Source organism: Symphodus melops, assembly GCF_947650265.1.
Source record: "Symphodus melops genome assembly, chromosome: 7".
NCBI classification, from domain to species: Eukaryota; Metazoa; Chordata; class Actinopteri; order Labriformes; family Labridae; genus Symphodus; species Symphodus melops.
This window is the reverse complement of record NC_136697.1, coordinates 13779298-13795861: the sequence shown is the minus strand read 5'-3', so window position 1 is coordinate 13795861 and position 16564 is coordinate 13779298. Positions and strand designations below refer to the sequence as shown.

At 41.4% G+C, this 16564-nt stretch overlaps 1 protein-coding gene across 2 annotated transcripts; it reads right to left on the bottom strand.

Annotated features, from left to right (window-relative positions):
- Positions 1–193: 193 nt before the first annotated feature.
- On the bottom strand, positions 194–15166 carry LOC306826186 (segment polarity protein dishevelled homolog DVL-3-like). Of its 2 annotated transcripts, none has more exons than XM_079347349.1 (15): positions 14510–15166; positions 12820–12889; positions 10287–10402; positions 9637–9752; positions 9026–9161; positions 8217–8307; positions 8059–8128; positions 7766–7905; positions 7467–7543; positions 7277–7344; positions 7028–7177; positions 5207–5338; positions 4054–4221; positions 2520–2723; positions 194–1485 (listed from the first exon to the last, which is right to left on the bottom strand). In XM_079347349.1, the coding sequence occupies exons 1-15, from the start codon at positions 14668–14670 to the stop codon at positions 1127–1129; spliced, it is 2058 nt and encodes a 685-aa protein (XP_079203475.1). In that variant the 5' UTR covers positions 14671–15166; the 3' UTR covers positions 194–1126. The 2 variants fall into 2 exon arrangements, with proteins under 2 accessions (XP_079203475.1, XP_079203476.1); XM_079347350.1 differs by having other exon boundaries at positions 9637–9749.
- Positions 15167–16564: the final 1398 nt, after the last annotated feature.

Sequence of the window (16564 nt, the reverse complement as noted above, 5' to 3'; positions counted from 1 at the left end):
CTAATCCTCTTGCACACACACATCTGTGCACCACATTCCTGATCTTGCACTGTCTGGAATCCACTCCCTTTAAATGCAAAATTGAACCCAGGTACCATGAGGAAAAATAAACAAACTAAGCTGCAGGTTTGTTTCACAAGCATAAACACATTCACTCAAAAAAAATAATAAAAAAAATCAGACAACGGCAGGGTTAAGTCATAAAACTATATTTATAAATAAAAAGACATTTTTTCCTTGATAAAAGAGAAGTGTGAAAGACATGGTAAGAAACTTTTTTTTCAACTATACATTATAGCAACACAGAGTCTGAAAATGCTCTGTTTGACAGATGAAAATGAAGTTATGTAGTGTAAAAATGACGCTTCCAGCCGGATACTCATTTTTTAGCGTTGATAAATGAAACTAGTTGTAAACAACTACGTATAAAATCAAACAAATGCTTTCTTACAGGAAGAACAACTGTGATTCTCTTATACTACATACAAACTTATCCATTTCTTTCTCTCTCAAGTCAAGCAAACAGTTAAACATTCTGTAAAGGTAACGGTTAGTGTTCATTTCGGCTTTCTTTCACTTTTTTTCTTGTTAAAGGTCAAGGGACTGAAACAATGGAAGGAGGGAAGAGGATTCTGTCACTCCGTTTTGTGGTAAGCAGGGGGGAGGAGGACAGAGAAATTTAGATAAGGAAGGCAGAGAGGAGGAAAGAGAGAAAAGAAGAACAAATGAAAAACATCCATGCAGCAAAGCGCTGACTCATCTTCCCCAGCTGTGTTTTCACCACTTCCCTCCCTGTTGTTCTCTTTTGTCCTTATGCAAACTCTTCCCCACTGAGGAGAGGAAACAGAGAGAGGTACTTTGGTTCCATCTTGAGCAAAGGAGGTTTCTTCACTGAAGAAAGTGTGGCCAGTACTACTAGGAAGAAAAGCACAAGATAGGAGGAACATATTTCTTTCGACATGCACAAAATGATTTTTATTTCTGCTTTCAGGGAGATGAATCAAGGCCGTTGGTAACAGCTTTTACAATCTTCCCTCCCTCCTATCAGTCCATGCTGTCCTTCTCCGTCGTTGCAGTGACATGAGACGGCCCTTTCTGCTACTTTGTTATCTGCCTACAACCCGTGTTACATCACATCAACAAAGAACTCCCCAGCATTGCCCACCGCCATGCGCAGTGACTGGCGGGAGGCGGTGAGCTCGGGTGGCACAGAGGCGAGCTCTCTGCCTGGTGGGGCGCCAGGTGCTGCTGTAGATAGATGTTGTGGCTGAGGGGGAAGGCCAGGGGGCCCATAGATGAGGCCAGGACTGTAGGTTATTGAGTGGGAGTTGGCACTGCGGTGGCTGACAGAGCTGCGGACACTTCGCTCACTAGGGGGAGCCACTGAGCGCTCGCTCGGAGCTCGGTGGCTCCTGACTTCTGGTTCACTGCCGCTGCCTCCCGACTTCCGTCCCTCATTCTTACTGCAGTTGGAACCACTGCTTCCTATGGACAGAGGTAAGATACTGTGATTATTATCCAACAAACACTTGAAATAAAATGTCTGAGCCTGTCACTCCCCTCTGGGTGGTAGAGAAATAATGCAGGGCAGGCAGAACTGACCCAGTTTGTGGGAGACTTTCATGAGAGCTGCATGACTAATGTAGACATGGTCACTGAGCAATCACTGCCTCCCACAGGCTGAAATAATCAGCCAAAGGCAATTACACATCGTATTACCCGAGACCGCCTTCTTGCTTTCAAGGCAAGGTCTTCAGTCTAATGACAACTGTAAAACAGTTAATCTGTGAAGGAACCATCGGACATTTTAAAAAAGCAAAAGACTCCCATTTAAATCTATTTGCATCTTATACAAAAGTAGGTCTGGGACAAGCTAAGCAGGAACACTTTACCTGGAAGAAGCTCAAAAATTGTACCATGGGGTATCTCATAAGTGTGTAAACTGTTCAGGAGTACATTTCAGTACATGGAAGTGTGCAACCACAAAATGAGGACATGACGTCTGGGATGTTCTGCACAGCCATTGCTTCCTGCTGTCAGTATACATCTCCATTGCGTAAGCAAACAGCTTCTTAAACCACAATGTCTGGTTTTCTATTTCTACACATTAAATACATGAAATAAAACATGTACATGAGACCGTTTTGGAGCTTTTTGAGGGGGAATCTAAAAGTGTTCACAGACTCTGATGTTCTCTCATTTAAACATGAACTGGACCTATAGTGGGGCAGACAGCAGACATAAAATGTGTTGATATTTTCATGTCAACAGATGAGTGAGCAAATTACATTTTAATGCAATACCACATGGGAGTCCTTTAAATCCCTAAAATGGACTCAAAGCAAAATCTCTGTAGCTTGAAAGGTAAGTTCATGACGTTTGTAGTTTGCTCATTTACAAGCTAAGCAGTCAGAATACATAGATTTGTGTCAGTCAAAATGACAAACTTACTGCCTGCAGGAGGAACATGCGACAGACATTTGGATATAATACCTCCACCATTTGCATGCTGTACTCACCGCTGTGCTGGCTTCCTGCACTACCAGCTCCTGGCCCTCCATGGAATGGCTGTGGCAGGTCATATGGGTGAGGAATGGGGAACTGGTAGGGGAGGGCCATGGGCCAGGGGGCTGCCCCAGGATGTGGCAAAGGGGGGAGAGTGTCCTGATCTGAGGCGCCCCCACTGGAACCATCATGGTCATGAATAGACAGGTGGGTCAAATCTGTGGAAGATGAAAGAAAACAATTATTTACACTTTCAGCATTACAACCTATTCATAGAAAAGAGTGCTTATAATAGTCAATGTAGATGAATTATTCCCACAACCTCAGAAACGATCGAACAGACAAGTTGTATATTTCAGCATCAGGTGCAAAAGCATTTCCTTATTAATGATTTAAATATCTGGGTGTTTAACATAAAATATTATATACGCAGACAAGCATTTAATGATTTGATCTGCTGGAATCCTCTGTTATATTCTGTAGTTTGCGCGTAATAGACACCGGACAGTCTGTATTAATATATGTAGTCATACGGTTTATTATAAATCCAACTGTGTTGCAAGAGAGCGTGTCCGTGTGCGTGCAGTGGGAAAGACGGAACGCGCAGTTTGGAAACAAACAGAAACACAAGCTTTATGTCTGTCGGTCTATCCCATTAAAATTTTAAACTTTTTGTAGTAGCCTAATATATGTGCAAAAGCACGCATTAAACTGTGGAGTGTGTGCGCTGTTGTGCATGTTTGTGTGGATTACATTCAGTGAACGTGCGCTGTGAACTCACATCAGGAGCATCCTGCACCATACACTGTATTTTCTATAACAACGTGAGCACTGGGCTGCATCAGGAATAAAAAATAAAGACATAGTGCTGCATTTGCACAGGCTGTGTAATCGGGTTCTATGTCTCTCTCTCTCTCTCTCTCACGCACAGCGCGGCACCGTAATACGTTGTACAGATTTGCCGTTTTTACGAGCAACTCCCATACAATGTAAAGGTGAATGATCGGCACTTGCACCTTCTACAAATTGTCTTTTAAGTTATTGAATGTGATTACAAACTTTATGCTGATGTGAACACAGCACTTGCCCATATATGGCGAGCTGACACCTGTCACTCAGCAGGACGCCTGCTCCGGGTCTCTCCTCACACCACAACTTCACTTCTCTCCTGAGGCCGTTATTCCTCTAATCCTGCCTGTTTCTGCTCTCTATCACATCTAACAGGTTCAGAATAATAAGCCAGCAGACCATTATATGTAAAGGAATACATATTTTCTTCCTATTTATTGACAGGAGTGACACTCGGATCCATGATTTTCAATGTTAAACAGATGGGGATTCAGCGGGACTCCCTTATGTTACGTCACAGCCGAATGCGGAAGTAAAGAGCAAAGACGTGCGAACACGTACTAAAACGTCTCCAGGAGACCCTCTGGGTTATTAATTTCTGAATTTCTTTAAAAACAGTATTGTTAACGTATCTTCCTATGATTAGTTAAGTTTTGTCTTTAACCTGCAATATGATCTTTAAAAAGAGTGTCCACTTACTGCCACAGAGATCTCCAAAGATGTAGTAACATTGTTCAGAGAAGGTGATCTTGTTGACAGTGTGTCTGATGTAGCCGGCCTTTAGCAGGTTGCTGGCGTATTTACGGGCTTCTCTGCGATCTGAGAACCCTTCAACATGATGGAAGAGCCAGTCCACCACATCAGAACCTGAAGGACATACACATTTCACAACACCTTTTCATGGAGAGTTACAAAAATTAAAAAAAATTAAAAAAAACAGAATGTGATGCTTTGCAAAACACTGCAACCCCATATTCACTAAAAACTATCTACCATTGTATTGGGAATCGATTTGATGCCTGAATGACATTTCATAGTAGTTGGAACAGGATCATTTTTAATTAGGAAGTTGTTGTAATTTTAGCAGCACTTGGTAATCTTTTTGGGACATGAGGAGACCAATTCCTGCAATGTTTTATAGTTGAATGTTTTACCATTGTGCTTAATACAGATTTTAGCTGTTCAACATTTAAGGGTCTCTTTTGTATTACCTGTAGGCCTATACATGGTTCAGCTTCAATAGAGCCTCCACACATGTGCAGCTTACCTATGGCATGTGCGCCTGCACTGAGAACAAGCTCCCTCTACTCTTTAGCCTGGAGAATGAGGCCAGCATGATTTCCAAACAGAAAGCCGAATGTTGACTTATCGGACCTCAGGACCAAAGATCACGACCACCTAATATTGATTTTTTGCTTTGTGCCTTGTCTACAGATTTATACAGATTCTCTGAATCTTTTAATGATTTTTTTTTTGCCACTCTTCAACCTTTCCCCCCCCCCCCTTTTTAAACATTAGAATCAAATTTGGCACGTCAGTTCTCAGTCAGTGGTAATTTTCTTGATTTTAACATTGATAAACTGTATGAAAACCGTGCTATTTTCAATTAAATGTGATGTTTTGATTGTGATGTGATTTTTGCACTATAAATATTTCTGATATATATTTTTGTAATTTTCTGAACCCTTAAAAAAAAGACACTATAGGCTTCCAGTTTTCATCTCAGCCATAACAGTGAAACACTGTTGGTTAATATAGGCTGAACTATGCTAATAAAGAGCAGAGATGTGCCTGCATACTGATGAAGAAAATGATAAATGCAGGACCATGGCCTCTGCTCCGACAGACGTACCAATAAAGGCGTTTGCGATGGTTATCTTGAGCCACATCCTGTCTCGCACCTCCAGACCCGACTCTGGGCAGGCCATTGCCTTAGCGACTGTTGCCATGTCACTGTGGATGGAGAGGTGGAAGTCATCGAATCCTGGGAAAGATCAAATAACACACAGTCAAGTTACCACAAGGGCTGAACCACTTCCCCCTAAAAGAGCTGATATAGTTTAAAATGCATCTGAGACTTGTACGTGTGCACACCCCAGAACATGTTTTCAAAGATCATTTGAACAGTCCTTTTTAAAAAAAGTGCTGTGCTTTTACCAAATCTAGTACAAAAATGTTGGTCTGGTTAGGAATTTACCACAGATAATATTTGGTTTCTTGTGGCCTGGACTGTAATTTGACCTCTGTGTGCAGTCCTGATCATGACTCACACTGGATCAGTTGTTTTTAGTTTTTTTTCAATTTCTTTTACTGAAACCCATCAAGCCCCTGATCATGATGAGGTAAATGGCCTCCCTGGATAAGTATAAGTATCAATCACCATCTATAAAATCAGTTATTTAAAGAGTATGTACATGTTACCTAAGGAATGTACACTGCTGAGGTTTATTAACATATCATACATAAACCTGAGTTCTGTTTGTGAAGTTTTGCCTGATGGTGCACACTTGTAGTAGTTGAACCTTTTATCCAAACCTCATCCTTTTCAGTGCCTGCATGAGCACTGTGGATGCTTTTATTTTGTAGAAACTGTTGAACCCAGAACTGTGTGCTGGCTGATCACTAGTGCAAAATATGATTGCAGAAAGAAATGTGAGGCTGTGATTTTGAGGCCGCACCTGAACTCTCAAACAGATAGGCTGATTATAGAGCTTTTTCGCTTTAAATGTCACTGTAGCTGCTATTGAAATAACTCTTTGCAATAATACAGTTCGCTAAAGCACCACAAAGCACATTACTTTACTGAGCTGCAGCCACAATCCAAACTCAAAGAGTTTTTTTCTTGTGTTAAAGTGATTCATTTTGTTTTCATATGGAAATTTATGATCTTTTCTTCTTCTTTTTTTAATTCTCCAAAAAATTGGATCACATCAGTTTGGTCAAGACACTTTAAGAGAGTTGTATGTTTTCTCAAAGACAGAAAAAAACATGTTGGTGTCTTTTACCAGTAATTATAGGGGTACAAAGGTTGTGAGTTATGGCTTAGCTTTGACAAGAGTTATTGAGCAGTTGGAGTCTGTGAGGCTGAACAGAGAAACAACTGGAACAGAGAGTCATCCCAGGAATGCAGGGAAGAGGAAGAGCAACACTAAAGACGGAGGTTTATTAGGTTCCAGGGAGATACTGATGTTAGTGCATCTCTAGAGGTTTAGAGGCGGGGCTCTGATCTGAAAGATACATGTTCAACTTTAAAAAAAAAAAAGATTAAAAAAAAATTTCAACTAAATGCTTTATATCATAAAGTCTGGGTCTGCTTTAGCTCAGTTGGAAGAGCAGACATCCCACATAAAGATGCTATCCTCCCTGATACGATGGTTGGTAGGTTTGAATCCTGGCCACAATTTGTTGATGCGCGTCTATCCAACTTTCTTGTTCTCACGTTTCCTGTTTTTCTTCAGCCGTTTCATTCGACAAATGCAAAAATGTCACACACACAAAAATGTGGGTCGTACGTAGCAAAAAAGTGCTTTTTCTATGGGTCATCGGAGAAAAACTGAACGTACAAAGAAGAACTCTCAGGAACATGTAGGGACAGTAAGTAAATGTGAATATGTGTTTTGAGTTCAAGTGCACTGATAACAATCCAGAACAGCAAAAGGGAGCTATGACTCACTTTCAGTCTCCGGGATCGAGCTGCTGATGGAGGAGCTTGTGGAGGTGACAGTGCTCATGGAAGGGCTCATGCCGTACGCAGGATAAACCCCAGTCATAGCCGCCGTGTGAGACACCCACGCAGCTGGGTCAATGGGTCGGATCGGCTCGCCTGTTTAATGAAAAGTGTATTACCTGGTCAGAGTCGGTTGATCTCACACAAGGCCAAAGTTCGGCATATAATAATACAGTAAGACAGACAAAGACTCACTCCTGGGCAGAGCGAAGCAGCTCCGAGGGTTGGGGTCCCAGCACTTTGCCACAGTCAGAGTAATGGGGCTGTTCAAAAACACGGAATCACTTTATAATCCCTTTCAATATATTGTGTACTTTATTTAAGAACATTTATTGTCATTACTTATTCAAACATATTCATGTAGGTATTACTGGTTGATGCTTACCCTGGTTTGTGCACTATGTCCCTCAGAACTCGTACTGCATCGTCATTGCTCATGTTCTCAAAGTTGATGTCGTTCACCTATAGTGATAAATGAAAAGCAAACAGTCAACTTGTTAACAAATTGTGATTCAGTTTGACAATAAAGGATGCTTCTTACACTGCACAGTCACATTAGGAGGTAAACTGTTCGCAGAGTCACAATTTAACTAAGAAATCTCACAACTTGAAGCTAATTGTGACACTGGCCATGGAGCAACATTTCATGGTCTTATACAGACATTAACACACACACACACACACCTGCAGCAGCATGTCCCCAGGCTCTATGCGCCCGTCTGCAGCCACAGCTCCACCCTTCATGATGGAGCCGATGTAGATCCCCCCATCTCCCCTCTCATTACTCTGACCCACAATACTGATGCCCAAGAAGTTGTACTTCTCTGTGAGGAGGAGAGGACAAGAGTCAGACAAGAGAAGCAAGACCAGCTACGTACAACACTGTCAAGTGAGGCTCAGTGTGTGGTACTATAAAGACACTATATTCATCTCAACATGTGTTCAGTGTGCAGCCTCCATACCGCCATGACACTTACCCATGTTGAGAGTGACGGTGATGATGTTCAGAGACATGGTGGAGTCTGTGATGCTGCTGAATGATGAAGACTGTTGGGAAGAACAGTGACGATTAAGGAAATCAAAAGAACAGAAAAAATAAGGAGCCATGTTAGTCCAAAGGGTGTTGTCGTCTCACCCTGTCCATATTTGAGGCTTTAGGTTTCCGCCGGCGTCGGCGATGCCGTCTCATCAGACGCGAGGAGCTTTGTTCAGTGGAACTGCTAAACCTGGATATAGATGTATGTATATATATATATATCATGATCTTTTCAGAAAGTGTACATGCACACAAGTTATTTATCAGCAAATAACCAAACATGTAACCAAACATTGCTGCATGATAAGTGAACCAATCAAAATCATATAACCTCTGTTCTTTGAACTTAAGGAGGCCCAGGTATAAGATACTAATGTGTGATGCTGTTGAAAAGTACCTGGACAGACCAAAAAGCTATTTTCAACATATTCCATCAACATAAGAGGCTCCTTACACAGTTTCCCATAATAATAGTGGTGCCTACCAGGAGTCAGGACCAGCTCTAAGTGTTATTAAAAAAACAACACTGACTGACAAAGACAGAAAGTTCGTTTAGGAACCACTTCTGTTTTTCTGGATTGGAGACAAACTCTGAAGCTACAATAAAGCTTCAATCCATTTTCCTTAGAGCTGCACCCACAGGAAAAACATCCTGTAAGATGCCTGAAGCTTGAGAACAGCAGAGACTATTCATTGGACTGCAGATATTTCGACCACTCCTGGAGGAGAACTCGGGGGGGGGGGGGGGGGGGAGAAGCCACAGAAACCACCAGACTTTTAAGATTGGACGACTCTGTGCCAAAAACCATCAACAGTTAATCCAGATGCCTTACTGGAGGCAGAATTCCTGTTCTTATTAGTAACTGCCCTCATGAACAACAAGCTAAACGATCCGCAACATAACTGACCTGCTCGTTGCGTCATCGTCCTCTGAATCAAAGCAGGAGGTGGACTCCAGCTCGCTGCTCATGAAGGATGAGCAGCTGTCGTAGTCGGGGCCCCCGCGCCCCGCGGGCCGCGATGAAAACCCGTTGTGCCGTCCACCTGCAGTCGGACAGAAGTCAGGATGACACATCATGCAAGGTCCAAAATAAAATAGAGCTAGTAAACGCAGATAAAAGCTCAGAAACAATTACATTAGAGATGTTAACACAAACTGAATACATTGTTACATTTTCAAAAAGAACAGCAGCATATCTTATTTCAACCTATTATCAATCTGTTAGGCCTCAAACTCTCTTTTTCTCGATCACAAAAATCAACTTTCTTCAAACCAATATGGTTCCTTTTTTTTAAAAGTTTGATACATGAAAGTTCAAATTCTGTTCTGTTACCACAGTTACAAAACCTCTGAAGTCACTTTAGGGTAAGCTTTGCAACTTTTTGGGGCTGGTGCAAACAACTCCATCTTTGGACAAACTATCTTAACCTACTGTACCGACTGTTGTGAGTCAGTACAGTAAAATAAGAAAAAGAAAACTGACACATTCAGTCCATTTGAATTAACTGTTTTTCTGACCGTGTTCGTTGGTGTGTTTCCGGCGTGGCCTCTCCCGCTCTCTCCTTTGCGACACGATGGAGCCGGTCTCTGTGTCGTTGTCCAAACTGTCCCGAACACTTGCTGCCTTCCCACTCCAGACAGAGACCATGCAATGATGTCAAAGTTAGTGTCAAGTAAAGATAGAATGACAGAAGTGACTGCTTCAGTATTGAAACATCAAATCTTATTTGACAGCCTCAAAAACCCAAAATCATGTAAAACATCCTGTAAGTTTATCATCACATCACTATTTCCCTCAACAATCTATTACACACTATTACTACTGGACCTGGCTGCCTCTAAAAACTTCAAGCAACAAAAATACATAATACGTATTTTAATTCATCCTAAAAGAAGGAGATTCAGTTTTCTTCACGACCAAATCAATTTAATTCTTTCCCAGCATGAAGAAAAATAAAAAATAATAAAAAAAAAGATTTGGTTTTCTGCTGGGCAGTCACATGGTGTTATTCTTCTCCCATTACATTTGCTGTTTCTGCTACTGTGTGAGAAACACAGAGGGACTCCTTTATAGAACTTACAGAGTTCATTTTCCACATAAACAGGCAATGAACAAATGATCTCCACTATTGTGCACACTATGAATATTTTTTTTTTAATATACTGACTGATAGGAAGGTGGTCTTGAGTCCCCAATGCCCCCGGTTCTCTCCAAAGGGGGTGGTGCGTCTAAACTGTCTGCCACTGAGCCTGCATCTGTGTGGGCACCGTCTCCAGAGACCAGCTGTCAAACAGATTGAGAATCAGGTCAGACGCAGGGATGAGACAAACACTCAAAGAGGGGAAAATTAAGTGAAAGACACAGAGCAAATGTCAACACAGACCCATGGCAGACCACTGCTGTGTTTGAACTACACTGTATCCAAGGGGCGGAGGGAATATCCTGTTACACTGTCAAAGACTACAGGTTTTCCACAACTGTAGGAACTACAATGTCTCATTAAAGGATATACGTTTGCCTTCTTAAATGTCCTGCTGGAATGTTAAAGCTGTAAAAAGGCACCTGTAGTTACAAAGAGTCATGACAGACAGACTATGTGCCAAGACATGTACATTATAATGAAAGACAAAGTAAAATCACTGCTAGATCTTAACATTACATTGTGAATTTTTAACATTTATACCCCCGCTTTCACTTTTAATTTCAGCAAAAAAAACAACAATACTGCTCTCAAGATATTTGTTCCCTGATTTTACGATGGATTTTATGTTTTCAGGTATTTGAGAAGTTCAGCATTTTAGAGAAGCTGAGTTGAACGTGCATGGTTTGCATGCAAAAACAAGTCGAATAGCTGACATGAAATTGGTGTGACCAAGAGAAGCATACCGATGTCCAGTGCAAAGAATTTGGTTTGATTTTGTTTCTACACAGCGGGCACACATTTCTTGTTTGCATTACCACACCCACAGGCTAAAAAAAACAACAAACAATAGAAGAATTCTCCTGGAGCCCCTGGGCTGATTAGTAACATTTGTTTGTATTATTGTATTATGATTTGGAATAGGCTACAAAGTGCTCATGGTGATGGTTTAAAAAAAAAAAAGTTCCCCCCCCCAACTGACCAAAAATTAAACACATATTCAGCTTCTTAGACTCTTCATCCATGAGAGCAATTTGAGAAGCTCACATCATTTCATGTTTATTGATTTCAGACTGAATGCTCTTTAGTGTGGTGAAAAACTGAAAAATAATGAAGAGATTAAATAGTTGAAACTGGCTTTTTTTTTTTAACCACAAGGAGTCAGAAATTGCATGACATCTCATGAAAAACTACAATGATGGGGCTGTGTAGTGACAGGGTTGTTTAAAGATATCTGATTAGTATCAGAAGAATCAAACCAGACACATATTAAAGCAATCTAATCTAACTGGCAACGCATTAATACCATGAACGATTCAAGAAGGAAATGAGACCCATCGAGTAACAAAATATGTTGTTCTGCAACAGGATGATGAAAAACAGATTGCATCACATTTGTCTTTATATCGTTTATCCAATAAGAACCAGGTGTGTATACTTATTTGTTTTACTTTTCGTTTACACAGGGGCTACTTTAAGGAGGGAGCACTAAGACAAGGCGTAAAACATACTGTGAAAGACAAAATCTGTTTGTTTTTTTTAAGCTGCTCAAATAATGTATAACAGGCCAGATTGTGGGGACTGGCCTGTTATGATGTGGTGCTACGGAAACGGGCCCCCACACCCAAGAGAGCCATCAATCAGATCATCCAAATAACAGATGAACAGTCACGACACATAAATGTAAGACCTATAACAGAGATAAACTATTCACTGCACATGGAACATTTCCACGCTCCCCCCCCCCCGAGATAAAACATGTTACCAAACACACAAATGAAAACTACTGCAACAAAGGGACACATAAGGACATGCACGCTGGACAACACACACAAACACCTACAGACAGCACTGTGTTGATGACTCTCAAATAAAACCTGTAATTACAACCACACTGTGTTAAATTAAACAACATGCATCAGCCTTTTTTACGTCCAGAAACAGAACACTCTTTCTCCTCCTCCTGGGAGATTTAATCTTCCTGTTAGATGACACGCAGTGAGGCTCTTTGTTATTGGGTTTTTTGCTCCTATCCTGTGATTTCACTTGCTCTTAATCCAATTTCAATGTCTTTGAAAGAGGAAGGGAGGCTGTGCAGTGTGCACCAGGACCAGATGTCTCTTGTGTTGTGGAGACAGGAGAATTATTGCTCAGAGCCTCTAAACGAGGTAGTGCGTGCAAGCACATGTACGTGTATGTTGAAGGTTTGGTCTAGTATGTGGAGGGGCTTGAAATTAAAGGATATTACATTAAAACGATGCAAATCAAGCTCTGAATCTCTAAGATGTGCTTTGAAATAATAATTTTAAAAAAACATACAAGAGTGTTTGCATGAGTCTGTTGCCTCTCGAATCATTATGTGATTATTACATTATCACAGAGATGCAGAGGGTCTCTCCCTAGAGACAGAGTATGGTTGGGATCATTAGTCAACAGATGGGAGTCATTGTTATAAATGCACGCATGCTGCTGCCAAATACCATACAAATAGACTGAAAACATAAAAGTGAACACAAATAAAATAAACACAAAATCTCCCCAGGTTGTGTTCTGAACCTACCCATGACACCACTCGTCCATTAAAACAGGGCAGCTTAGCGTTGTCGTCAGATATCTCCTCCTTTACCACCCTGTAAAGAGAACAAAGCTCTGTTTCAGTAAAACCCAACCAACACAAAAGCACTCTCCGGGTAATAAAACTTAAGGCTGGGGCAATACGTCCATCATCCAGGAAAGACACTAACAACCAAATAAAAAAACAAATGCACCTTCTATAGCAAACCTACTACCCTGCTTTACCCCTGTTACACGGATAGTTAGGAATATACAACACTGCCGAAAGAAAATATCAGTGCTGATTAATGCATATGAAACTGGTTCTCAATGATGTGAAGCTGATAGCTGGTAAGATTGGTAAAGTAATCTAATCTAATAAAGCAAAGGAAAAAAGTAACAATTCTGCCAGCTAAGTAATGTAATGTAAGTGTATTACAATCGTATGTATGTAGATCACAAACTATAGCAATTTGGCTTTACACACACCATCTGCCAATCCAGACTTTACAGTTTAAAACAATTTAACACAATCCACAAATAGTAGGGGCAAACCAACATTGCTGCATTACTGCAAGTCAGATTTAAATGTGTGTGTACATGTTATAGAATAAGGCATTAGTGCTCGCTGGTAAAAAAAAAAAGAAAAGAAAAAAAAAAGGAAAATGCTATTTATGGCAAATTAAAAAAAACAGGGAATTCAACAGAAAACCCTAACTCTGGCAGACGGGTTCCTTTGGAGAATCAGGTGTTACCTTGACAACCCATACACAATCAGAGGGGCCCCTCAGTGAGGGATAAAATAGTGATGTTCAGTGACCGTCTTTGAGGTAAATATTTTGACAACCAATGTTTAGACCAGTCTGACATGTTGCTTGATTTTATACCATAGCTTGGAGGAAAGGTGAAAGCCCTTCCAGAATAATAGTAGAACAGTCTCTTCACAGCATACACAGATGTGGAGCTTTTCCAAATAGGTCTTTCACACATGAAAATGTTAAGAAGTTGTTGCCCCCATCCGAGTTTGCCTTTAGCCAAACACAACTTTGGAAAACTTGGTTGTTATGATTAAAAAAATGCACACACCCTCCATTTGTGTTACTCTGAAGAGGAGACACTGTCTGGAGGAATATAAAACGTCTACTTTTCCAGGCACAAAAGGACATGCCCATAAAACTGCCATAGTGATGAACAGGGAGTTCCTGTGTTAGACTCTGCATTCCTCGGGCTAATAGACAACAACAGCAGCGGCCTGTTAGCGTACACGTCCCATACATGAGCCGACTGACAGCAGAAAGCCTCAGTAACCGGTTAACATCAGTGTTTTGTCAACTGCCCCTGGCTCTCATTATATTTAAAATAAGTCATAATGTCAATTAGGGCTTTCACCTGTGTTTAAATACCAACGTTGGCGAGAGAAAGTCAAGACGATATACGTGTAACCTAGCCGCACAAGCAATGTAAACAAACGGGCTTCGGGATGCTAAACAGAGCTGCTAACACTGCGAGCTCCTCGCTGCTAACAAAGGAGCTACAATGCAAGACGCAAGCTAAAGATGTGTAGACAGGTAACCGTGAAGCCGATGACACGCCAGCTGGAAAAAGCTACAACCAAGCTGGAGTCAATCAGGCTTCGCTAAAGCAGAGAAACCCAGTGAGAGATGATGCTAAAGGCTGGTGAAACACATAACAGTTACCCGAAGTCATCGTCCATAGATTTGAAGAAGAATTTGTAATTTGGCTTCTTCAGGACATTTTTGAAGTCTGCCAGAGTGACTTTGTCCGCCGGCACCGACAGTTTCACCAGATACGGTGTCTCCTGGTCGTCGAGGTGGTAGATAATTTTTGTCTCCCCCATCCCGGACTGCGGCTAAGGAGAGGCAGGCAGGGTACATCAAGCCGCGGGCCTGGCAGGCTCCCTCTCGGGCCCCGACTCCCCGTGGCGCTGGCGGTGGCTGTACCGTGGTTTCACCGGCTCTCCCCGGCTGACCGACACGCTGCGTAGTCCTGGCTCTCTCTTTTCGACGACGCCAGCTCCGAAATGTTAAGCCTGCCTTCTGGAAGAAAACGCACCTTGCTTCCTCCACAAAGCGTCCGTCCGACGACTACGCCGCGTAAGTTCCTGTTTGTATTAAACTTTATGTGATGTAAAAAAAACAGCTGGAAGCGAGGGAATGATAGGAAAAACGGATCAAATCTGTAGGAAATACAAACACTGCTAGAGGGGTAGGGTTTCGCTGCCAATCTCGGTACTTTGTTGCACACGAAACTGCACAAAATCGTACTAAGCCTGTCTCGGAGGAGCGCCACCCACAGGAGAGGAGGAGAGTGACAGCGTCCAGCTGCTGCAGTACATGAACTACAGCCAGATGGGCTAACGGCAAATGGGGCAGAAAGTTATACAGTGGGTTTATTGTCAGTTGCCTTGAAATTTGACTTTGTAGATGTATGATTTTAGTTAAATAAAGTTTTATTCCTTGTATTTTCTATATATTATTCCTATCTATCATAGACAGTGGATATGGTTGTGGACTTCATGAAAAAAGCAGCCTCCCCCAGCTCCATCACCATCGATGACTCCATGGTGTCTACTGTGGAGTCTTTCCGCTTCCTGCTGACCACCATCGCCCAGGACCTCAAGTGGGAGCTGAACGTCACCTCCCTCATCAATAAAGGACAGCTGTACTTCCTGCAGCAGCTAAAGAAGTTCAACCTACCAAAAACCATGATGGTGCACTTCTACACTCCATCATCGAGTCCATCCTCTCCTCCTGCATCACAGTCTGGTACGCTGCAGCCATAACAAAGGACATTTGCAGGATGCAGCGTATCATTCACTCTGCAGGGAATGTGATCCGCTGCAATCTACACCTCCTGGACCCTGAGGCGTGCAGGTAAGATTGTGGTCAACTCCTCTCACCCTGCACATGGACTGTTTGAGACTCTCCCCTCTGGTAAGAGGCTGAGGTCCATCAGGACCAAACCCTCTCACCACAAGAACAGTTTCTTCCCCTCAGCTGTCAGCCTCATGAACAATGTCCCTGCCCTTCTCCCCCCCATAACACAGACTCTCATCAGCCCAATAGTCAGAAAACATCACAGTAATGTGAAGGCTGAAACCGTTTCTTAATACGTTACATTCATGCTCACTGGACTTTACAATGATTTTCTCTCATGCACCATGTTTTTTATTACTTATTTATTCTTTACATTTGACATTTTTTAAAATTCTATTTTAAATATTGGTAATTGCTTCTTATATTTTATCTAAGTGCTTATCTTAACCTTGTTTTTTTTCTTTCCCACCAATTAAATATACCAAGACAAATTCCTCGTATATGTAAATATACTTGGCAAGAAATACGATTCTGATTGATTAGTGCCATAGGACCATATAAAATTTTACTCGGGTGTTGATACACCCAAGTGTTTCTAAGGTCTTTGCATTAAACAAATTAGTCTAAAAAGTCTGTGTTGCCCTTTGGAAATGCGTTCTCCCTGTTTATTTATTTTTAGCAGGAAATATTTCAGAAATATTTGTGGTGTTTTATCAGAATTTAAATAATACTTGTTTGCAGGAAAAATGAAAAATTCTCAGTTGGGTAAATCCATTCCTTCAGCATTTATATGACATCATGTTAATGTGCTTTATAACTACATGACTAAAATAAAAAGTCGCATATTATTATTGACAATAACATTCATTCTAATGCTTTCATTGAAAAGCTTCATATAAAGCTATAGTACAAGTA